This window comes from Aristolochia californica, unplaced genomic scaffold (assembly GCF_029961685.1).
Source record: "Aristolochia californica isolate CCGP_79_NKW_82.1479 unplaced genomic scaffold, dmAriCali1.0.hap1 SCAF_15, whole genome shotgun sequence".
In the NCBI taxonomy this organism is placed as follows: Eukaryota; Viridiplantae; Streptophyta; class Magnoliopsida; order Piperales; family Aristolochiaceae; genus Aristolochia; species Aristolochia californica.
Window position 1 is genome coordinate 25,182,113 of NW_027181826.1, and position 19,191 is coordinate 25,201,303.

General features: G+C 34.8%; 2 protein-coding genes across 2 annotated transcripts; one reads left to right on the top strand and one right to left on the bottom strand.

Annotated features, from left to right (window-relative positions):
- Nucleotides 1-2,340: 2,340 nt before the first annotated feature.
- Nucleotides 2,341-12,258, top strand: LOC137952160 (uncharacterized). The gene is made up of 2 exons (XM_068799228.1): nt 2,341-2,651; nt 11,693-12,258. The coding sequence occupies exon 2, from the start codon at nt 11,714-11,716 to the stop codon at nt 11,888-11,890; it is 177 nt and encodes a 58-aa protein (XP_068655329.1). The 5' UTR covers nt 2,341-2,651; nt 11,693-11,713; the 3' UTR covers nt 11,891-12,258.
- Nucleotides 12,259-13,020: 762 nt separating this feature from the next.
- Nucleotides 13,021-14,805, bottom strand: LOC137952299 (uncharacterized protein At2g29880-like). The gene is made up of 2 exons (XM_068799426.1): nt 13,928-14,805; nt 13,021-13,832 (listed from the first exon to the last, which is right to left on the bottom strand). The coding sequence occupies exons 1-2, from the start codon at nt 14,258-14,260 to the stop codon at nt 13,290-13,292; spliced, it is 876 nt and encodes a 291-aa protein (XP_068655527.1). The 5' UTR covers nt 14,261-14,805; the 3' UTR covers nt 13,021-13,289.
- Nucleotides 14,806-19,191: the final 4,386 nt, after the last annotated feature.

Below are 19,191 nucleotides of genomic sequence, written 5' to 3' on the forward strand. Positions count from 1 at the left end.
GACTCATAATTCTTGTCTCATGTCACACTCATAATTTTTAACATCTCTTTTAGTCCCAACCTTGTCATGCCCTCCAAACAATATCTCAAAGAAAGAAAGAAATTTTGATGTAGAAACATTTGCATTTTTTAATGTATGAAACAAGTTTATATGCATTTGTGTAATATTACCTTTTACCTGGAGTCAATAGGGCATGATGAATAGCCATTCACACATTTCACCACTTTCCACTTCTCATAAGAATCTTTAATGAATCTAAATAATGACCTAAGAATCTTTAGTGAACCTAAATAATGACCTACACCCATCTCTTATGATTCTCCGCCTTCTGCTTTTTAGGGTTTCAACAAAATTATGATTTCTCATTGCATATTCATTTTTTTTGGTATTTTAGCAATAATTCATAGAGCCTTTACGTACACTAAATCCTCCATCCCACTCTAGGCACAACCATAATAATTTTATTATAATTATGTAAAATAAAAAATTTAGTGGAAAGTGGAGAGTAAATTTAATAAATAAAACAATTTGATAGATTTAACTTTATTAAGATAGTTTTATTTAACTTTTAAAAATTTTAAAATAAGTCTAAATTAGTACAATAATTACAAAGTAAAATAAAAATATTAAAATATTTAATTATAAAAAATAGAAAACTTAAATAAGCATATTTACTCTAATTATTACTTTTAAATTATTACTCTTAAATAAGTAATATAATATAATATTAATAAATTATGAATATAATAAATAATAAATATATTTTATTAATAAAATAATATGAATATTTCCATTAAAATATAGTGTAAAATACTTGTTTGTGTTAGTGTGCACAATGGAAAGGGCAGATAGATTATTTATTAATAAAATATTTTGATAGATATGACTTTTAGAAAATTAAATTAATGTTAGTAAATTAATTAATTATAATAAATATAATAATTAAACAAATGCTTACTTTTATAATATTAAAATTATAATCAAATTATAATTTTGTAATATCTAAATATGAAATAGTTATATAGAAAGGATATTTTATTATATAAAGTTAGTATATTAACTCTTACGATAGTTGTACTTAAATTTTTTTATTAATAAACTAAGATAAATTTTAACTTTCAAAAAAATTAATAATAATTTAATTAATTAATGATATAAAAACAATATAATATAACACAGAGTTAGTCTAATTACTAAAAGTTAAGTTAATAATATCAAATTAATATTAATTAAAGTAAAATAATTACACAAACACATACTTTTATAATATCAAAATAGTTAATGAAATTATTATTTTAATAGTGTTTAAATTCTCACTCTTAAAGTATTCATTATCCAACATACTACGTAAAAAATATAATAATAAAAATAACACAAAGATAACACAATCTAATATTTAATATAAAAACCTACAATTGTACATACAAAATACAATAAAATATATTTAATTTCTATAAAACATAGTAGTCAATAATTTTGCCACATATGAATTATTAATACATCTCAAAAATACAAATTGTATTGCATCTTCAAAATCATCACCACAATAACTATCTTCATCTTCATTTACATTGTTATCTTCGTAATATTATCCGCTAGAATCATTACTTGGATCATATTCTTCATCTTTAAATAAATCTATGTAATTCATTATAATCTTCCGTGTAATCTTCATACCTGCGTGATGAAGAACAAGTGAGGAGCGCCGTCTACATGCTCTCAACAAAGACAACAAATACTTCTTAGAATTAGACAATTTCCAGAAGACAACCATAAAATAAATAAACTTAGCCACAAACTAAAACAAAAGACTTTTTTTCTCTTTAATTTCACATTACAAATTTTATATTACTTGTAGAATCAATTACATACAAAATATATACAGGATTTTTAGTGGGTTTACAAAAACAATAAAGAGAAGAAAAAGAAGAAATAAAAGAGGGAGAAGAAGAATAGGGAACAACCATTAGGGAGCAATTCGATCCAGGAAATGACAATATAAAGCCAAACATGAAAAAGAATGCATTAATCATGAAAAAAAAACATGGAATTAGGAAACAAAAAACATGGAGTCAGGAAATTAATCATGAAATCGAAAGTATAAAATAAGCCTCTGCCTCTCCCTCATACAAAACTAAAGATGAAGATTTCCAGGAACCAGGAAAAGGGAAAAAAAATTCCTAGCAAGCACTGACTTCTACAAAAATGGAACTGAAAATTAAAAGGCAGAGGAACGATTCAGAACCAAGAAGAACGATTTAATATGACTAACCTTCGATTTCCAAGAAGAAGAATTTACCCTAGTTTCTGTCGAATTGAGTAAGAGAGGTTGCCGAGGGGGGGCGCGGGGGTGAAGGTATTGGGTGTTGGGAGGAAGAGAGGTTCAGGGAGCGACGTTGCAGAGGGAGGTAGCGAGAAAGCCTTTTTTCTCAGCGAAGCCTATGTAATTCACTTTCACTCGAGTTATGTGGAAGTGAATTAGCTATGTAATTCACTTTCACTCCTGACTTAAAAGAGTGCACTAACGTCGAGCGTCGAGTGAAAGTTAATTTTCGAATAAGAGAGCGGCAGAGAGTGCGGCGAAGGGAAGGGATAGCGAAGAAGAGAAGAGGAGAAGCTGAGATTGGGGAGGAAGAAGAACAGAAAAAGAGGTAAGTCCGGAACTGCTTCTCCTTCTTCCCATTTCGTTGTTCTTCCCCCAGTTTTCTCTCCCTGTTAGTTTCTCCCGAAGGTGAAATTTTGGAATTCTGGTGTTGGTAGAGGTTAGAGGCGCTGAACTCAAGATTTTCACGTAAAATAACAAAAATATTTTAGCCTTGTTTTTCTGATTTCAATGGGATTGGGTTATCGTATTTCCTTTTTGAATCTTCTTCCTCTTAGGTTCTCGTCAAAGAGGTATTTCTGATTTCGTATCCTCTTAGCTCCCTTCTGATTTTGTGTCTCTTTATTCGGTTCCAAAAAACGAGAGCCCTTGATTTTCCTTAGGTTGGATAGAGTTGGTTACACCAAATTTAGGGTTTTTTTTTTTTCTCGTTATCATGGAGCATGCGTCATTTGTTTAATCGACTAGGTGTATTCTATCTTCTTTAGACAATTTTTTTTTCTCGGTTAAGACCTTGTAAGAGGGATTTTATTATTTCTGGCCTTAATAAAGGTTTGAAAAGTCGAAATAGAGGTTTGTATCTAAGTTTGTGGTGTGATTTTTAATCTATGCAGGTAATCTGATTTCAGTTCTTCTAAGTTGATAGTTTGATTTTTATGGAGTTGTGTGCCTGTAGGATGTTATGATATGATTAGACTAACGGGTTTTTGGTATTCAAGGTTATCTATTTATCCTGATTTGCCTATCGGTTTCTTAAGGGTGGTTGATGTGAATGTTTTTCGTTGTATGTATTAACTTTGAAAATATTATACCTTTCTGGTGTTCTGGCGTTCATTGCTTAACTTGAAAGGCTTGGGAAAAGCTCGCTCTCTGATATGCTAAGGCCTGTCATTTTCTCCTTTTGCTTAGATGGTTGTCTGTGATTGTGGTTATTTCTGTTGGAATTTGAATTTTGAGGTCTATATTGATTTGGATATTTTGTTTCGAAATTGTTGTTCTTCCCTTGCCGTTGTTTATGCATTAAGGTTGTGTTTTTTTATGTCTGTTATCGTTTATGTGCTTTAGTGTTTGGTCGTTTAATTTAGATGTTTAGGAGGGTTTTCAGCCTATGGAAAATTCAATCAGTATGTCATAAAAAAAGTGAATATTTCCTTGTTCTATTCTGCTCATTTATGTAGTTTCTTTGGTTTCAGAATTTTCTCTACCAGTATGCTGCATAAAGAGAAGGTTTGTTCATTATTTAGTATAAGTATTAGGTAAATGTTATGTCTCTCTCTAGCAGTAATTTATAAATACACTACACCAACAAGTTGATCTGAGTCAGTGATGTGGCTCGTCCATTCAATAGGCTCCATTGTGAATTCCTTGGGGATATTCATGATTCATCCAGGCAGGTCTAAAAATCAACGCACTGATGTTATGATTTTGAAAACTGAGGGGATAAACACTTTTGTTTACATTTCATTCTCTCTTTCATTTTTCATGTGCATTCAAACAAGAGTAAAAAAAAATTCTTTTTCTTTCCTTTTCTCTTCAGTTAAAATTAGTGAGTGTCATTAATGCTATAATTTGTAATTCGCAAGATAGAAAAAGACTTGGTGGAATGACAACTGAACCTCACCTTTTCCTGCAAAAGCCAGCCTTGTGTTCATGACTAGCTGCCTTGGTAGCAATTGGGCTTTCGATCAAAACATTTCTCTTGCCTAGCTTGCTCATCTATGGTTTTTGTGCAGAAACCGGCTCTTGACCACCTGAAGTCTTGGTCACTTGGCTTCCTCTCTCTCAGATTCCAGCTACCTATAGACTTGCTCCGCTATTCGAGATTCGTCTACTCTGATACCAAATAACTCAATTACAATTACTGAGTATACTTAAGTGATAGAATCTGTGATTTTTAAGGTAGAAGAAGCTTCAATGGAGTGATAAGTAATGGAAGATAATTCAACCAATTCGAGAAGACTTAGGTCTCCTAGAACTTTGCCAGTAGAAGGAAGTTTGGGGAAGGGAAGTTTGTTTGCTTCTCTCTAGACTCCTGTTTGTATTTCCTGATTTGTGGCTAAATTATAAGTTTGCCCTCCTTTATACATTAGTCTCCAATTACAAAGAGAATAATGAATCCCCTTATGAAATAAATGTCTGTTGACTAGCATACTAAGTAGCTAGTAACTGAAATAAAAGCTAGAGATGTATCAAACATATCATTTTTTCTTCCTTTCTCCCACTTTCTATGCTGCCAAGCTCAGCCAAGGTTTCTTGGCTGATACGATGTTGTTTTTAAGTTTTAACAGACACACACACACACACGCATATGGTTGTTGTGAAATGGCATTTTACTGTGATAGTTTTTGCTATCACAAGTAGCAAACAGGTTGTTTGCTGTTGATGGTTTTTTTAAGGAGATGTCATGCTATAGAATTTCCTTTATGATATTCATCATAGAAAAGATCTACATTTGATTGTCTTCTGTTTATTTGGTCTTTTAACATGTTCATGTAGTGATGTCATGCAGTAGAATATTTTTTATGCTCTGCATTCTCTCTATCTGTTTTTATGTCAATGTGATTGCATTGTTTTTGGTGGATGCTGGGTATGCAAATATTCTTAGATTTTTTGACCCGTATCAAGGAGACGGATACCATTTGAAGGAGTATAAAAGTAAAAAACTTCCTCAAAACTTTCTAAAAAAACTTCCCAAGAAATTCTCTAGAAATTATTCAGTCTTTGCCATTTGTTGTTACGAACTGCTATTGCTCGACTGTTACATGTGCAGAAGAGTAGATTTTTATTCTTGATACATGATCTATATAGTTGTGCTTGACATGAGAAATTAGTAGTTGCAGGTTGTTTTCTTCATATTTTCATTCATATTAGATGTAAATGATGGTTGACCAAAATCTCCATTAGTCATTGGTGATGAACTGTGTCAAATTTTGTTAGAGGAAGAAGATGATAGAGGGTGTGCAAAGAGGGTGATTGCTTTTCATGATATTAGTAGCTCAACAAATGTGGGATGATGTTCAATCTAGACATTGCTTTATATATTCTTTCAAGTTATTTTATTAGATCTCATTGTTTGGGAAGGTTTCCCCTCTTGTAATCTGTTCATTTGAGCTCTCATAATAAAATTCAGCATCATTTAAAAAAAAGTTATTTTATTGGATTGCTAAACTAAACTTGAGTTGTGCAAATCTGTTATGTCTTCTTATGTTTGAAAACATTCATATGCTACTATTTATAATTGAAATTGATAATTTTGGTTCAAAGCTTCTTAATTTGAAGCAAGTTTGGGTTTTAACTTATGTAAACTTCTTATTTTAGTATTTTTCATAGTTTTTACTTGAAATTAAGTTTGAAAACAAGTAGAAGCTTAAATCTTTTTAAAATTTTATTTTATTTATTTCATTATTTACTATATATTCAAACCCATCTCTTACTAACTCAAAACTTCTGAAATCCTTGGATTTAATTTAGACTCACTATGATAGGAACCCCTTCATGGTCCTATCTTTTTCAACTTAAGAAGAAAAACTAGGCCTAAATGGCTTTGGAGTAGGTTGGAATTTAGAGGTGTGAAAGGGATGTTTTGATGGAAGAGGCTTGATGGAATAATGGAGGGATGAGGAAGTATGGAAGGGCTTCTTGGGGAAAAGAGGAACCACATGGGGAACTTGGAAGAAGCAAGAGAAGGAAGAGGAGAGGGAGAGAGAGAGGGTGGGAATGAGTTTGAGGAGGGGGAGGGGGAGAGTGAGAGCAAGGCAAGAGGATTTGGAAAAGGCTTGATTGATTTGTATCCTTTAGCCAACATCCCTATTTGTATTTTTACCATTGCATTATTTGGGAAACTCAATCAATTAGGATTCCCTAATTACGTAAATCAAGAAGAGATTCTAGGAAATTGAAAGATTACATCAATTAAGTAGAAGTTCTTTTTAATCTGGTAGGATCCTATCTTTTAAAGAAGAGCCAAGTATAACTTGTCTTTGACTGGCCCCTTGCATTTTTAGCTTTTTGCCCTTATCCCCCTCGCCCTTTGTTTCTCTGAGGTGGCACCACCTTCACTTTTTATTTTGTAGTGGCACCTCCTCTATTTATTTTTCTTTCTTCTTTTCTACTCTTCTACTTGTCTTATTCTCTTGGTTCTTTGGGGGTAATTTTGGGGGTCTATTTGTCACCCCTCTTGACTATCAACCTTGTCCTCAAGGTTAAAAGTCGGGGAATCGAAGAAGAAATCCATCCTCACGTTGCCAAGTGGCTTCATCTAATGTTGTTTGATCCCATTGCACGAGGAGCTCTATATGTAATTTGGTGCCATGTCTTACTTGACGCTTTTTCAGTATAGTAAGGGAATGACAGTTGGTTTAGCTTTGATGGAGGGCAAAGTGTTTGAAACAAGATGTGCATCACCAAGTTGCCTTTTAAGCGAAGAAACATTGAAAATAGGGTGGATTGTGGAGTCTTTTGATAAATATAGACAGTAGGCCACCTTGCCAATTGGTTGAAGTGTTTTGAATGGACCTAAGAATCACGGGGCGGGTTTTTGATTTTTCCAGGTGGCTAGTGATTGTTGCCTATAAGGTTGGAGTTTAAGATATGACTATGTCAATGACGGAAAATTCCACTTCCTTGTGTTGATTGTTGTATTATCTTTTTGTTTGTTGTTGATTCTAGAAGAGGTGTTACCTGATGAGCTTTGAGGCTTGATCACGATCTAGCAAGGCTTCTTTGAGGGTTGCAATTTTAGTGGTGCCTTTGATATGCGAAGAAATGATACGAAGGAGGCTTGCCATAAACAACTTCAAAAGGAGACATAATCAAAAGTGTTATAAGAAGTATTATAAGAGTAATTTGCCCAAAGGAGGTAAAAGATCCAGGAAGTGGGTTTTTCTTCAAGGAACCCGCATAAGTACGTTTCCTAGCATCAATTAAGCACTTCTGTTTGGCCGTTTGTCTAAGGATGGTAATCGGTACTCATCTGTAGAGTAATACCCTGCAAGGGAAAAAGTTTCCTCCAAAAGAAGCTTTGAGAGATGGAGTCTCTATCTGAGACTATAGTTTGTGGTATCCCATGCAATTTGGCCACATGAGTAATATATGCTTCGGCCATGGTTTTTGCGGTGTAGGGATGCTTCAGGGCACAAAAATGAGAACACTTACTTAGTCTATCTACTACGATATAGATCACTGTTTTGCCTTTGGAGGGAGGTATTCTTTCGATAAAGTCTATAGATACGTACTCCTAGATTTTTTTCTTGGAATGGGCGAAGGTTACATTAGTCCCGCTAGGGTAGTTTTGTTGTATTTGATGTTTTGGTAAATATTGCAATGGGCCACATAAGTTTTGACATCAAACTTGGGGCCCGTGCAAAAAATAGAGCTTTTCACCTTGTGGTAAGTTTTGCGGAAATCTTTGTGTCCAGCCATGGGTGAGTTGTGCACTTCTTCCCATGTTACTTGGATCAAAGATTTGTTGGATATCGGAACCACCACTCTATTATGGAAGAGGAGTATAGATTTGACTTCCTTGTAGTGGGGGGGAGTGAGTTAGGGTCCCACTAGACGAGAGATTGAAGGGAGGTACCCAAATTAGCCTGACCATCTTCAAAGTAGTTAGCTGCCCGGTGGACACGAGTTCAGGTACATTATAAGCTGGAGGCAATATTACATATATCTAGAAAGATGTTCCAATGTCTCCGCGGAGGGGATTTGTACTTAGCGCACCAGTCAATAACAACCTTGGAAATCACCCTCAATGATGAGTGGCCCAGAGAATCCGTCGCGGAAGATAGTGAGACCATTGAGAAGGCCCATGAGCTCCGTAGAGGTGGAGTCAAATATGGCAAGAGGTCCAGCGTAGGCAGCAAGGAGGGAACCATCTTCCGAGCCAATGCCACCACCAAAACCAACTGGGTGCGAGTTGCCTAAGGAACTGACATCGAAATTCAGTTTGAGGGAGCCAGAAGGAGGGGGCTGCCATTCAGCCACATTGGCAGGTCGAGAGGGCTCAATCATCTGGGCAATAAGCTGCCAGTTACCTCTCAAGTGCATGCCCTGTAGGTGGAGAAATTCCATCTTGGTTAGGAGCCAGAAGGACACCTGACCAGCAATGGCTTTAGCAAGGGATTTAACACTAGTGAGTTTGCACCGGAAACGTCTATAGTTCCGTTCTTTCTAGAAGGACTAGTGAATGAACCCCATGCATTTTGCCAAGCTTGGGCAAATCAGAGTCTTGAAGAGTTGGATCATAGAGGGGAAGTCTTGGGTGGTGCAGGTCTGGATGCCAATCCAATGTAATGGATTAGACCAAACACTCCAAGCATAAGAGCAGTGAAAGAGAACATGGCTAACCGATTTTGGTTAGTACTAAAAGGGGCCAAGTTGGGCCCGGAGTTGAGTTGCCACGCTGGAGGAGATTGTCAGTGGCTATGATTTGACCAACCACCTTTGTTGCATGAGAGTAGTGATCCATTGTTGTAGCAAAAATTTGATTGAATAGTGGTCAGTGCGAATGGTAAACCTTCTTCTGATGAGGTAAGTCTCCAATGCTGAATTGCTTGGACCAAAGCAAAGGTCTTTTTTTCATATGTGGACCAAGAGAGCATTCTATAATTAAGAGATCGGTTGCTGCCATTTTTGCATCAAGATTGCCCTGATACTAGTTCGTGAGGCATCACATTCAATAGTGAAAGGTTTCAAAAAATTCAGTAAGGCTAGTTGTGGGGTGGTACACAGTTTTTGTTTGAGGTTCTCAAAAGCCTTGACAATATCCTCATTACATATGAAAACATCATTTTTTCAGTGAAGAGCTGAATGGACAAGTAATAGTAGCATAGTCTTTGACAAACCTCTTCTAATACCCAATTGACTCTAAAAATCCTCTTAATTGTTTGAGGGTGGTGGGTATGGGCCAATCTTGCATAGCTCTAATTTTGTCGGTTTCAGCTGCCACCCCTCCCCTTTCTTAGAGACCATATGTTCTATGTAGTGAACTTCCGAAGAAGCGAAGTGCACTTAACAATTTAACATGGAGATGGTGGTCCTGGAGTATGTTCAAGACCTCATACACATGATGCAAATGGTCCTCAAGGTTCTTACTATAGATCAAAATATTATCAAATTATACCAGCACAAATTTCCATAAGAGTGGAAGAAAGACATCATTCTTCAAGCTCTTAAATGAAGTTGGAGCATTGGTTAGCCTAAAAGGCAGGACCAAAAAATTCATACTGACTATCATGAGTCTGAAAGGCAGTTTTTTTAATGTCACTATCAACCACTTGGATCTGATGATAAGCCAAGTGAAGGTCAAATTTGGAAAAAACTTGTGTTGCACACAATTCATCATGTAATTCATTAATAACAGGAATTGGGTACTTATCTTTGACCATAATGTCATTGAGGACCCGGTAATCCACACTCACTATCCATCTTTTTTCACTAATAATAAGGGAGAGGAAACATGACTATTACTTGGTCTAATGATACCCTCCTGGAGCATTTTCCTGAACCAATCTTTCAATTTCTGTTTTTTTGGACACAAGGGTAACAATAGGGCCTTGTGCTAGTAGGAGAGGCACTAGTCTAAATCAGAATCTGGTGGTCATGAAGTTGCCTTGGTGGTAGGCCTTTCAGTTGTGTGAAGTCATCATGAAAGGTTATAAATAGATGCTGTAAAGGATCGGGTAGACCATTTAATCTAGGAGAAATTTTAGGAAGTTGAAAGATTACATCAATTAAAGAGAATTTTTTCTAATCTAGTAAGATTCCTATCTTTGCAAAAAGAGGCAAGTATGACTTGTCTTCGACCCCTGTCCCTTGAGGGGGTATTGTTACCTTTTTTGCTCTCATTCCCCACACCCCTTCTTTCTGGTGATGCCTCCTCTTTCTATTTTTCTTCTCTTCTACTTCTCTTCTTCTCTTTGTTTTTCGGGGATAATTTTGGGTTACTATCTGACTTTTAAAATTCTTAGGACTCGATAAAATCCTCTGACCCATGGATATAAAATCCATGTAAACTTTTAAAATCCGATCTCACTTGTCTCCCAATAAAGTAGGGTTTATACTGCTTGTCAAAGAAAAAAGGTAGGGTTTTTGCTTTTTTATCATATTCAATGGAATGGAAGATCTAATTCTTCATTGTCTCCTTTCCCCTGCTGCTACTGTTCTCTTTTGTTCAAGAATAAATCGAACCTCTGTAAGTTTGTTACTCTTCTAGTCTTTACCTTTTTTGTCCTTACACGCGCTGTTTTCCTCTAGATTTACTCTTCCAATTCTATTTCCTGGATTCTAAAATCTTTCTCAATGTCAACTTATGTTGTTGTCTAGGGCCTTGGGTGGTGTAAATCTGGTTTGATGTTCTTTGAGTGGTGAAAGATTGAACAATTTAAGTTTCTGGTGTGTTTGTATTATTTGTGCTATTATGTCATTTTATTGGTTCACTGAACCCTTTTGTAGATCAAATGGACAAGTATATTAGAAGTACTTGTAGTTGTGATTTATTTAATTTTGGATAAATTCCTTCCACGTTGAAAGGAAACGATAAATAAGATGTCTTGTTCTGTTGTTTTTGTTGGATGGGTTACCAAATATGAGCGTCATTACTAATTTTCTATAGATGGTTTGTTAATGTGAATTTTGTTTTAGCTTTGTTACTAATTTTCAATTATGAGGGAAGGTACAGCTGCAACCATTTGCAAACTATTAAAGGAAAGAAATGTCGATTCCCTGCTTTGGGGTGGGTATGTAGCAATTAATATTGCTGATGGGTTACTAATTTATTCAAAAAGGATAGTGAAACTTTTGGCCTTTTTATAGCACCTGCCATCTTGAATATACTCTTGATACAAGTGAGTATGTTTCACGTAGATGCTTTTGTTTGTTTTAAAACTTCAAAAATTACTGTTAATCCATTCGGTTTGCCATCAAAACTAGAAGCTTCTAAAGTATGTCATGTTCTACATGTCTTCCAATTAAATGAATAATCGTTCTCCAAATACGATATGGATTTTTCTTGTGGTGGCTTGATAATTTTCTCTTTTATATATCTCCAAAACATGTTTGATTCAGAAAGCATTACACTTTCCTTTTTTCTAGACTTGATTGGTGGAGAGTGAGATGGGGAAGGCAAAGAAGGCAGGCTCCATATTTATTAGACTAGTTTCAGCCGCAGGGACCGGGTTTACCTACGTGAAACGCAAGAATCCTCGCAAGCTTACAGAGAAGCTCGAGTTTCGGAAGTATGATCCACGAGTCAACCGCCATGTCCTGTTTACAGAGGCCAAGATGAAGTGATAGGAAACCCTTTTACAGACCTAGTACCGTCTGGGAATTTTTTTCCCATTACATTTAATGACATAGAGGATCAAAGAGGTTGCCAGGAGAAGAAAATTCCAAGGTAAAAAACTTTGCAAAAAATTCCATCAGCAGGGACTTCTCTTTATCTGTTTGAAAGGATGTGGAAGCTAGAATGTTTTGATGACAAGGTCTGTTTCCTTAAATCGTTTTCCATTCTTCTAATTAATGTTTAGAAGATTGATTGAAAATTACTTGTCTTAAATAGATTGACCTCTCCGAGTACAAGTAAGGTTGTTCATGGGTTGTTTTTACCTGAAACCAAATGATTTGCGTCTCATATAAAATGTGCAACAGAATATATTTTTTTATGTTAGTGGAAAGAATTATAAATAAATAGATTTTTAAAAAATGACTTGTTATATCGATTATTTGTTACTCCAAATTTTAAAAAATATCTTTTTAATGTATTTCAAAGAGATGACATAAATCTAAATTTAAAGATAAATAAGAATTAACTCCACAATTACGTTATTTACTTAAAATAATTTATTTAACAACATGGTTAAAATATTTAAACCTTCATATCTTTAGCATATTATACTTTAAGTTAAAATCAATACAAACACAAATAAATTTAAAAACCCATCAAACTATGTATCATACAAAAACCATGTGATGGATCTTTTCTACACATGGCAACCACATTACCAAAGTGCTCCAATAATGATCAAGATAATAAATAATACATACCTTGACTAAAGCAATTCAATTGCACAAACATTTAATCATTTAAACTCCACCTTCAAACAAAAGAATAGGATAACCAAGTCATTAATACTTGCATATCCAATGCACTAAAAATTAAAATACAATCACTTTTATAACTAATGTTTTTTACATATGCATTAAAAATAAAATAACCAAATAATTAATACTTACATGATACACTAAAAATTAAGAATGCAATCCCTTTTATCAATTATGTCTTAAATATATGCATCGAAGAAACTTACATAATCAAATTAAACATGAGATGTGTTTCTTGTTGTCATCTAATCACAAAATTATGAACTTTTATTATATGGCAAAAGAAATAACATAAATGTGAATCCACATAAAGGGGAAAATAAAAGGAAAACTAAAAGTCAATAATTAACATAAAACGTACTTCGAGTTCAAGTTCAAGTGAAAGTGAATCACTTGTTAGTGTTAGTGTGTACAAGTTCAAGTGCAATAGAAAACACTTTCCATTGTTAGTGCCCAAAATAAAAAATATGATATAAACAAGAGAATGAGTATCTTTTTATAATATACTTAAATAAAACATATACCTAAACAGATAATTAACCAAAACAAACATAGTTACTATACTAATAAGTCATTAAAAACATCATTACTACAATTTACGATAACAAAATTTAAGCCAATCGAGCCGCTCTTCCTTTGTCATTCTGATAAACATGTCCTTCTTATTTGGCGTCTCCAACCAATCAGGAGCGCGATACTTCAATTCTATTGGCAAGTCCGGGATTTCAAGGAGGGCTTCGTACCATGGCAATTTGGTATTGGCATCTTTAGGCTTGAAGACCTCCTTAAATGACTCAGCAATATCCTTCATTGCATCAATGAATCTGCCAATGTCATCAGTGGACATTTCAGTTCTCTTTCTACGACGAGTTGAAAGTGACGGGTTACTTCTTTGAGACTGCACAGGTGCCGCTTCATTCCTGCTAAGGAATGGCGATGGAATATCCCTAACTACATTGACATCCTCGAGCTCGTCCATCAGAGGCCCTTCTGGCTCACGAAGGTGATCAACGTCCAGATCTACACATGTTTGACCTGTTGTCCCCATGACTATTGAGTTTCCCACAACTAAAGACAATTTGTCATAAAGCGGACACCATTCACGTCTATACTTGTTAGCATCTCTATGCTCCTACAAGAAAAAAACATATTTTAGAAGTCTTGGAATAGAGTTTAGTAATGCGGAAAACATATAAAATGTTTTGTAGTACATAATGATTTACTAACCTTAAGATAGTCTTGCCATACAGACGGACTTGCAATAACTCGTTGTGTGTTTGCATCCCAGCTGAACCCATTAGTATTGAGACAACTCGTTACTATTTGGTAAGTTTTTTTCCATGATCTTGTTCGATTCTTGAGTTGCGAAACATTTTTTTTATTCACTACATCTTCATTGAACTTATTGACACATTCCAATAAAACATCATACTTCCAAACCCCATTGGGTAACTTGTTGCCTATATTGACCTGCTCGACCAAGAGATCAAGCATTCTGCTGTCTTCTTCGAAAGTCCAAATGTCATATGATCGAACATTTTTTTGTCTTCTTCCAGCCATATATAATCTAAACCATAAATCTCCTCAAGGAAAAAACATAATCAGACCACCTTAATCAGACTCTCTACCAATCATAGTAACTAGGGACACCAGGGACGCACGGAAACACAATAAAACATTGGAAAAAAAAATACCATGTAGTGGATATTTATAACACCCGATTATCCTCAACACATGTCAAGATCATTCCATTGCACTTCAAAATTATTCAACAACGTTGTATAACATTTAAAATTTAATAAAACTAATTTTATTGCAGATAACTAGTCCTAACATCGCAAAAACACACCCAAGTTCACCGAACACCCCTGGTGGAGCACCATATGACTTTGTAGTCACTACGAATTATACCTCGTTAATGATGGGGGTCAGGTTCATTGGCTAATGGACGCCCATGCACCCTACACCCTACACCCTAAAACCCTAAATCAAAGCCCCAAACCCGAAATTGCTAAATAACTTGAAAACCCCAAACTCTAAACCCCTATACCCTAATTTCTAGTAACACTAAACCCTACACCCCTAAACCATAGCCCCAAACCCAAAATTGCTAAACCCCTCGAAAATCCCAAACTCTAAACCCTAAACCCTAATTCCAGAAAGAACACCCTAATAAACCTAAACCCTACTAAATCCTAAACCCTAAACTACTAAACCCTAATTCCTGATAGTACACCCTAAATCCTAAGCCCCAAACTTGAAATTAAACCCGAAAACCTAACCATTTGAAAACCCAAATCCAAAACTGCTAAACACAAATTTTTATTAACCCTAACCCTAATTCCATATAGTACACCCTAATAACCCTAAACCATAAACCCTAAAAACCCTAAGCCCCAAACCCGAAATTATACCCTAAACCCTAACCCTAATTCTAAAAAGTACACCTTAATAAACTAGTAACCAAAAACCCTAACCCTAAAAATACCATTAACCATATCCTATATACCATAAACCCTAATTCAAAACCCGAAATTATACCCTACACACGAATTAAACCCTAACCCTAAATCCCGAAATTATACATGAATGAAACAATCAATACAGATACCACACAAAAAAATTAAATAAAATGAAATACAACAGTAAATTAAACTAAAATATATATTAGGGTTTAGGGTTACCTTCAGAAATTTGGGAAAAACTGAAGCCCAATGAGGCAATCAAAGCTAAATGGGGAAATTTGAGAGAAATCGACGTCAAAATAGGGGAAATCAAAGGAAATCGAAACCAAAATGGGAAAATTGAAGGAAATCAAGAGGATTTTTTGGGAAGAGTGTGAGAAACGAGAGAAGGGGGGAAAAGAGAGGTAGAGGGTAGAGAGGAGAAAGGTCAGAGGGGGAGAGGCAACGCTTGCATCAAGCCGAGAGCTAGAGGGAGATGAGAGACGAAAAAGAAAGTCGTCGAGAGAGAGAGGGAGATGGGAAGCCGAAAAGGGAGAGGGAGAGCAAGGGAGAGCGAGTGAGAGAGGGAGAAGGGAGTGTGAGACAGAGAAGGGAGAGAGCAGAGAGCAGAGAGCGAGAGGGAGAAGAGAAAAAAATTCGAGCCTAACAAGTTTCAAGTAGATGAACTAGGATTTTGATGGGAATCCTGATTCACCCACATTACTCTGGAGCCCGTTCAAGTGAATAAATTGGTTCATTCACTTGAACCCGGCTCTGAATGCAACACTAACAGGTTCAAGTGAATGAACCATATAATCATATGAACTTGAACTTGAACCGTGGTGCACTAAACCCCAAAAATATAAAATATAAAATATAAAATAACAAAGATGAGAGAAAATAGATTATTCAAGTCAAAGGAGAGAATACACTCAATTTTTATATTGAGATAAATTCAATATAAATTCCTTACAGCAAGAAAAATGCTAACAAATTTGTCCAATGATAATACATTGTCACGATTATATGGAAATGATCAAATTTGGGAGTATGGGAATGAAAAATGAAATTTTAGATGAGAAAAAACAAAAAGGAAAGCGCAAAGCTTTTGGATAAAATAACAAATAGCAGGATCCTTGCATAAATTATGAGGTTTCTATTAAAATTCATTTCAAACTTGTAAGGGTGAAAATTGTCCTATTACTCATTTTATTGTTGTATCTGTTTAACCTGAAAAACGATATAAAAATAAGAATTTTCCTGCTTGCTTGCATACCATTTATTAAATACTTATGAAAAAGGGTTATTTATGCATTTATTTACTATTTACATAGTTCATTGCGGTAGACGAATAAATGAAATACTTTTTGCCAGTTCTTAATAAAACCTGCAGTCAGTAATGATATAAGTTCGAACATCAGTAATAAACAGAACACCATTAGGGAGGCACGGGTCGGGTCGGAGATGCCCGTCTCCACCCCATTCTACTATTATCCCGCCCCATCCCCGACAAACATCAACATTTAAAAGATTAAAAAATCGAAAACACAACAAACCTCTCCGTTGGGAGAAGATAAAAAAAAAATGAGGGAAACAAAATCGAATCTGGTTAGGTTATAAGAAAAAATCACAATCTCTTAGAGGAACAAGTCTCTTACCGTTTTATGGCAGACTGGCGGCGCCGACGATTCGACTTTTTTACACAGACGTCGGCAGACTGTAGACGACCGCTGGCTGGATCCGATTTCAGCGACCACGACTGCACGAGACGCGGGAAAGAAAAATGGGAAAGGCAGAAGGGGGCTTTTGGGGGGAAGAAAAAATCGAGTTTTCTAGAGATTGAGGCCTCTTTTCTTAGTTCCATAATTATTCTAACATAAAATTGTTATTCTTTGTAAAAAGAAATGAGATTTGAGTCTTTACTTTTATAGTAGAGGGTATAAACGTCTATAAAAAAGTGTCAGTTATTTTCCTTAAATACCCATCTCCAAGTTAAAAAGTACTTTATTTGTTTTTAAACTGAATATTAATGGTTTGGGGAAACCCGGTGGGGTTTTTTTTCCAACCCCATCCCACCTCGCGGTGTAGAAAAGGAACCCCGATCTTGTGATTTCCAGGTCGAGTCGGGTTTCGCGCCGATGCCCGCCCTTGTCTCGTCCTTCTGCCATCACACTGGTAGCATACACCAACTCAACTTCTGGTAAGATTTAATGGTTAATCTGTATTATCATTTTCTCTAATTTATGTTTTCTTATATCAAATATCAATCATTCTATGTCACATTAATACAAGGCTTGTATTGCCATAAAATAGAAATATCAGTTCGATCTTCAGCGATTTGAATCAAATTTGAGAAAAAATGGTTTCATGGAATGGAAGAACATAGAAAGCCATTGCATGGTTACACAGAAGGTACAGAATAAATATAGGGGGGCGATTGGTTTGCTACAGCTCCTGCTCTCTAGTGTTTGAGAAACTCTGCACATTTGTAACTTCCAAAGTCTAATAGTCGGGGAAGAATTTCTTCTTCATTCCGACTAGAGTACTGGAGCTGAACATGCTCCTCCTTGTCGCCCATCACCACTCTCAGTGGAGCCTCGCAATTTGTTCTCCCTCTAACGGAAGTAACAGAAAAGGAATATATTCAAAATCAGGGCATCCTGCCAAAACCCAGTTCCTTCACTGCTGCTCTGAGTCCATTAAATACCCCTTTATCTCCACTGTCAAACCCCTCTTTTGCTCCATCCATCCTCCTCAGCGTCAACCGAGAACCATCCCGTTCTTTTCCCAGACTCCCTTTTTCTTTCTTGTTCTGGTATTTTGTTTCTCTTCGTTTTCTTTTTTCTCTCCTTCCCCGTGATCTTCCTCATCGATGGGAGGGACGGGTAGCATGCTGCACTGGGTGATGAGCTCATGAAAAGAGGCAGGAAGATAGAATTTAGGATGAACAACTGGGACAGATGGTTCTTTGCTTGAGCAGTGAATGGAGCGGAGGAGGAGGTGGTCAATGGTTTCCTCCTCGTGGAAGATTAACATTTTTCAATCCTATTTATTAATTATTTAAGATTTCCACCATTTAAAAAAAAATTATTTAAGATTTCCAGTCCATAAAGGCTTGATCACGGTTGAACTTTGAGAGGACCCCAAGTTTCATCGATCACTTTGGGGGGGGGGTTAGTCTACAATGAAATGGAAATGAAATGGAAAATTGAATTGAAGTGAGATGAATTGCTTCTACTTCAGTTATTTTTGGGTGTTAGTGTAGACGAGTTCAGGTATACTGGCAAACAAATTCCAGTGTTAGTACCCCCGAATGAAAAGTATGATATAATCAAAAGAATGAATAACCTTTTATAATATACTTAAATAGAACATATACCTAAAGAGATAATTAACCAAAATAAACATGGTTACTATACTTAATAGTTATTTAACGGGTAGTATTAAAATATATTAATATTCTAATTAACGAAAAATTATATTATATTATTTAATAATTATAATATATTATAAATTAAAACAATAATTAAGTGAGACTAAAATAATTTATTAAAAAAAAACTTAAGAGAATATAATAAATAAACCTAATGGTTTAATTAATTATAGCAATTGGATAATTAAACCAATTAATGATTACAATTTATTATAAATTAATATACTAATTACGTGTAACTAGAATAAATTATTTAAAATAAATAAAAAGTTAAAAATAACATAAGTGAATATAATAAATAAAAAAATTATTTTGGAATAACATAAGATATAGTTTAACATTAAAACTTACTATTTGAATACAAAATTAAAAAAAAAACATAATAAATAAATAAATATATTAATTTATCTATAACATAATATATATTTTACATATTATTAATTAATAATATATTAACAAAAAATGAAAAACTAATGGTTTAATTAATTGGATAATTAAACCAATTAATGATTACAGTTTATTCTAAATTAATATACTAATTACGTGTGACTAGAATAAATTATTTAAAAAATAAAAAAATAAAATACATAAACTGCTATGCATGGTTTAGAGAA

Coding starts and splice junctions, on each gene's coding strand:
- LOC137952160 (XM_068799228.1), top strand. CDS start 11,714: ATGGGGAAGGCAAAGAAGGCAGGCTCCATATTTATTAGACTAGTTTCA.
- LOC137952299 (XM_068799426.1), bottom strand. CDS start 14,260: ATGGCTGGAAGAAGACAAAAAAATGTTCGATCATATGACATTTGGACT. Junction 13,833..13,927: donor TATGGCAAGACTATCTTAAG/GTTAGTAAATCA, acceptor TTTTTCTTGTAG/GAGCATAGAGATGCTAACAA.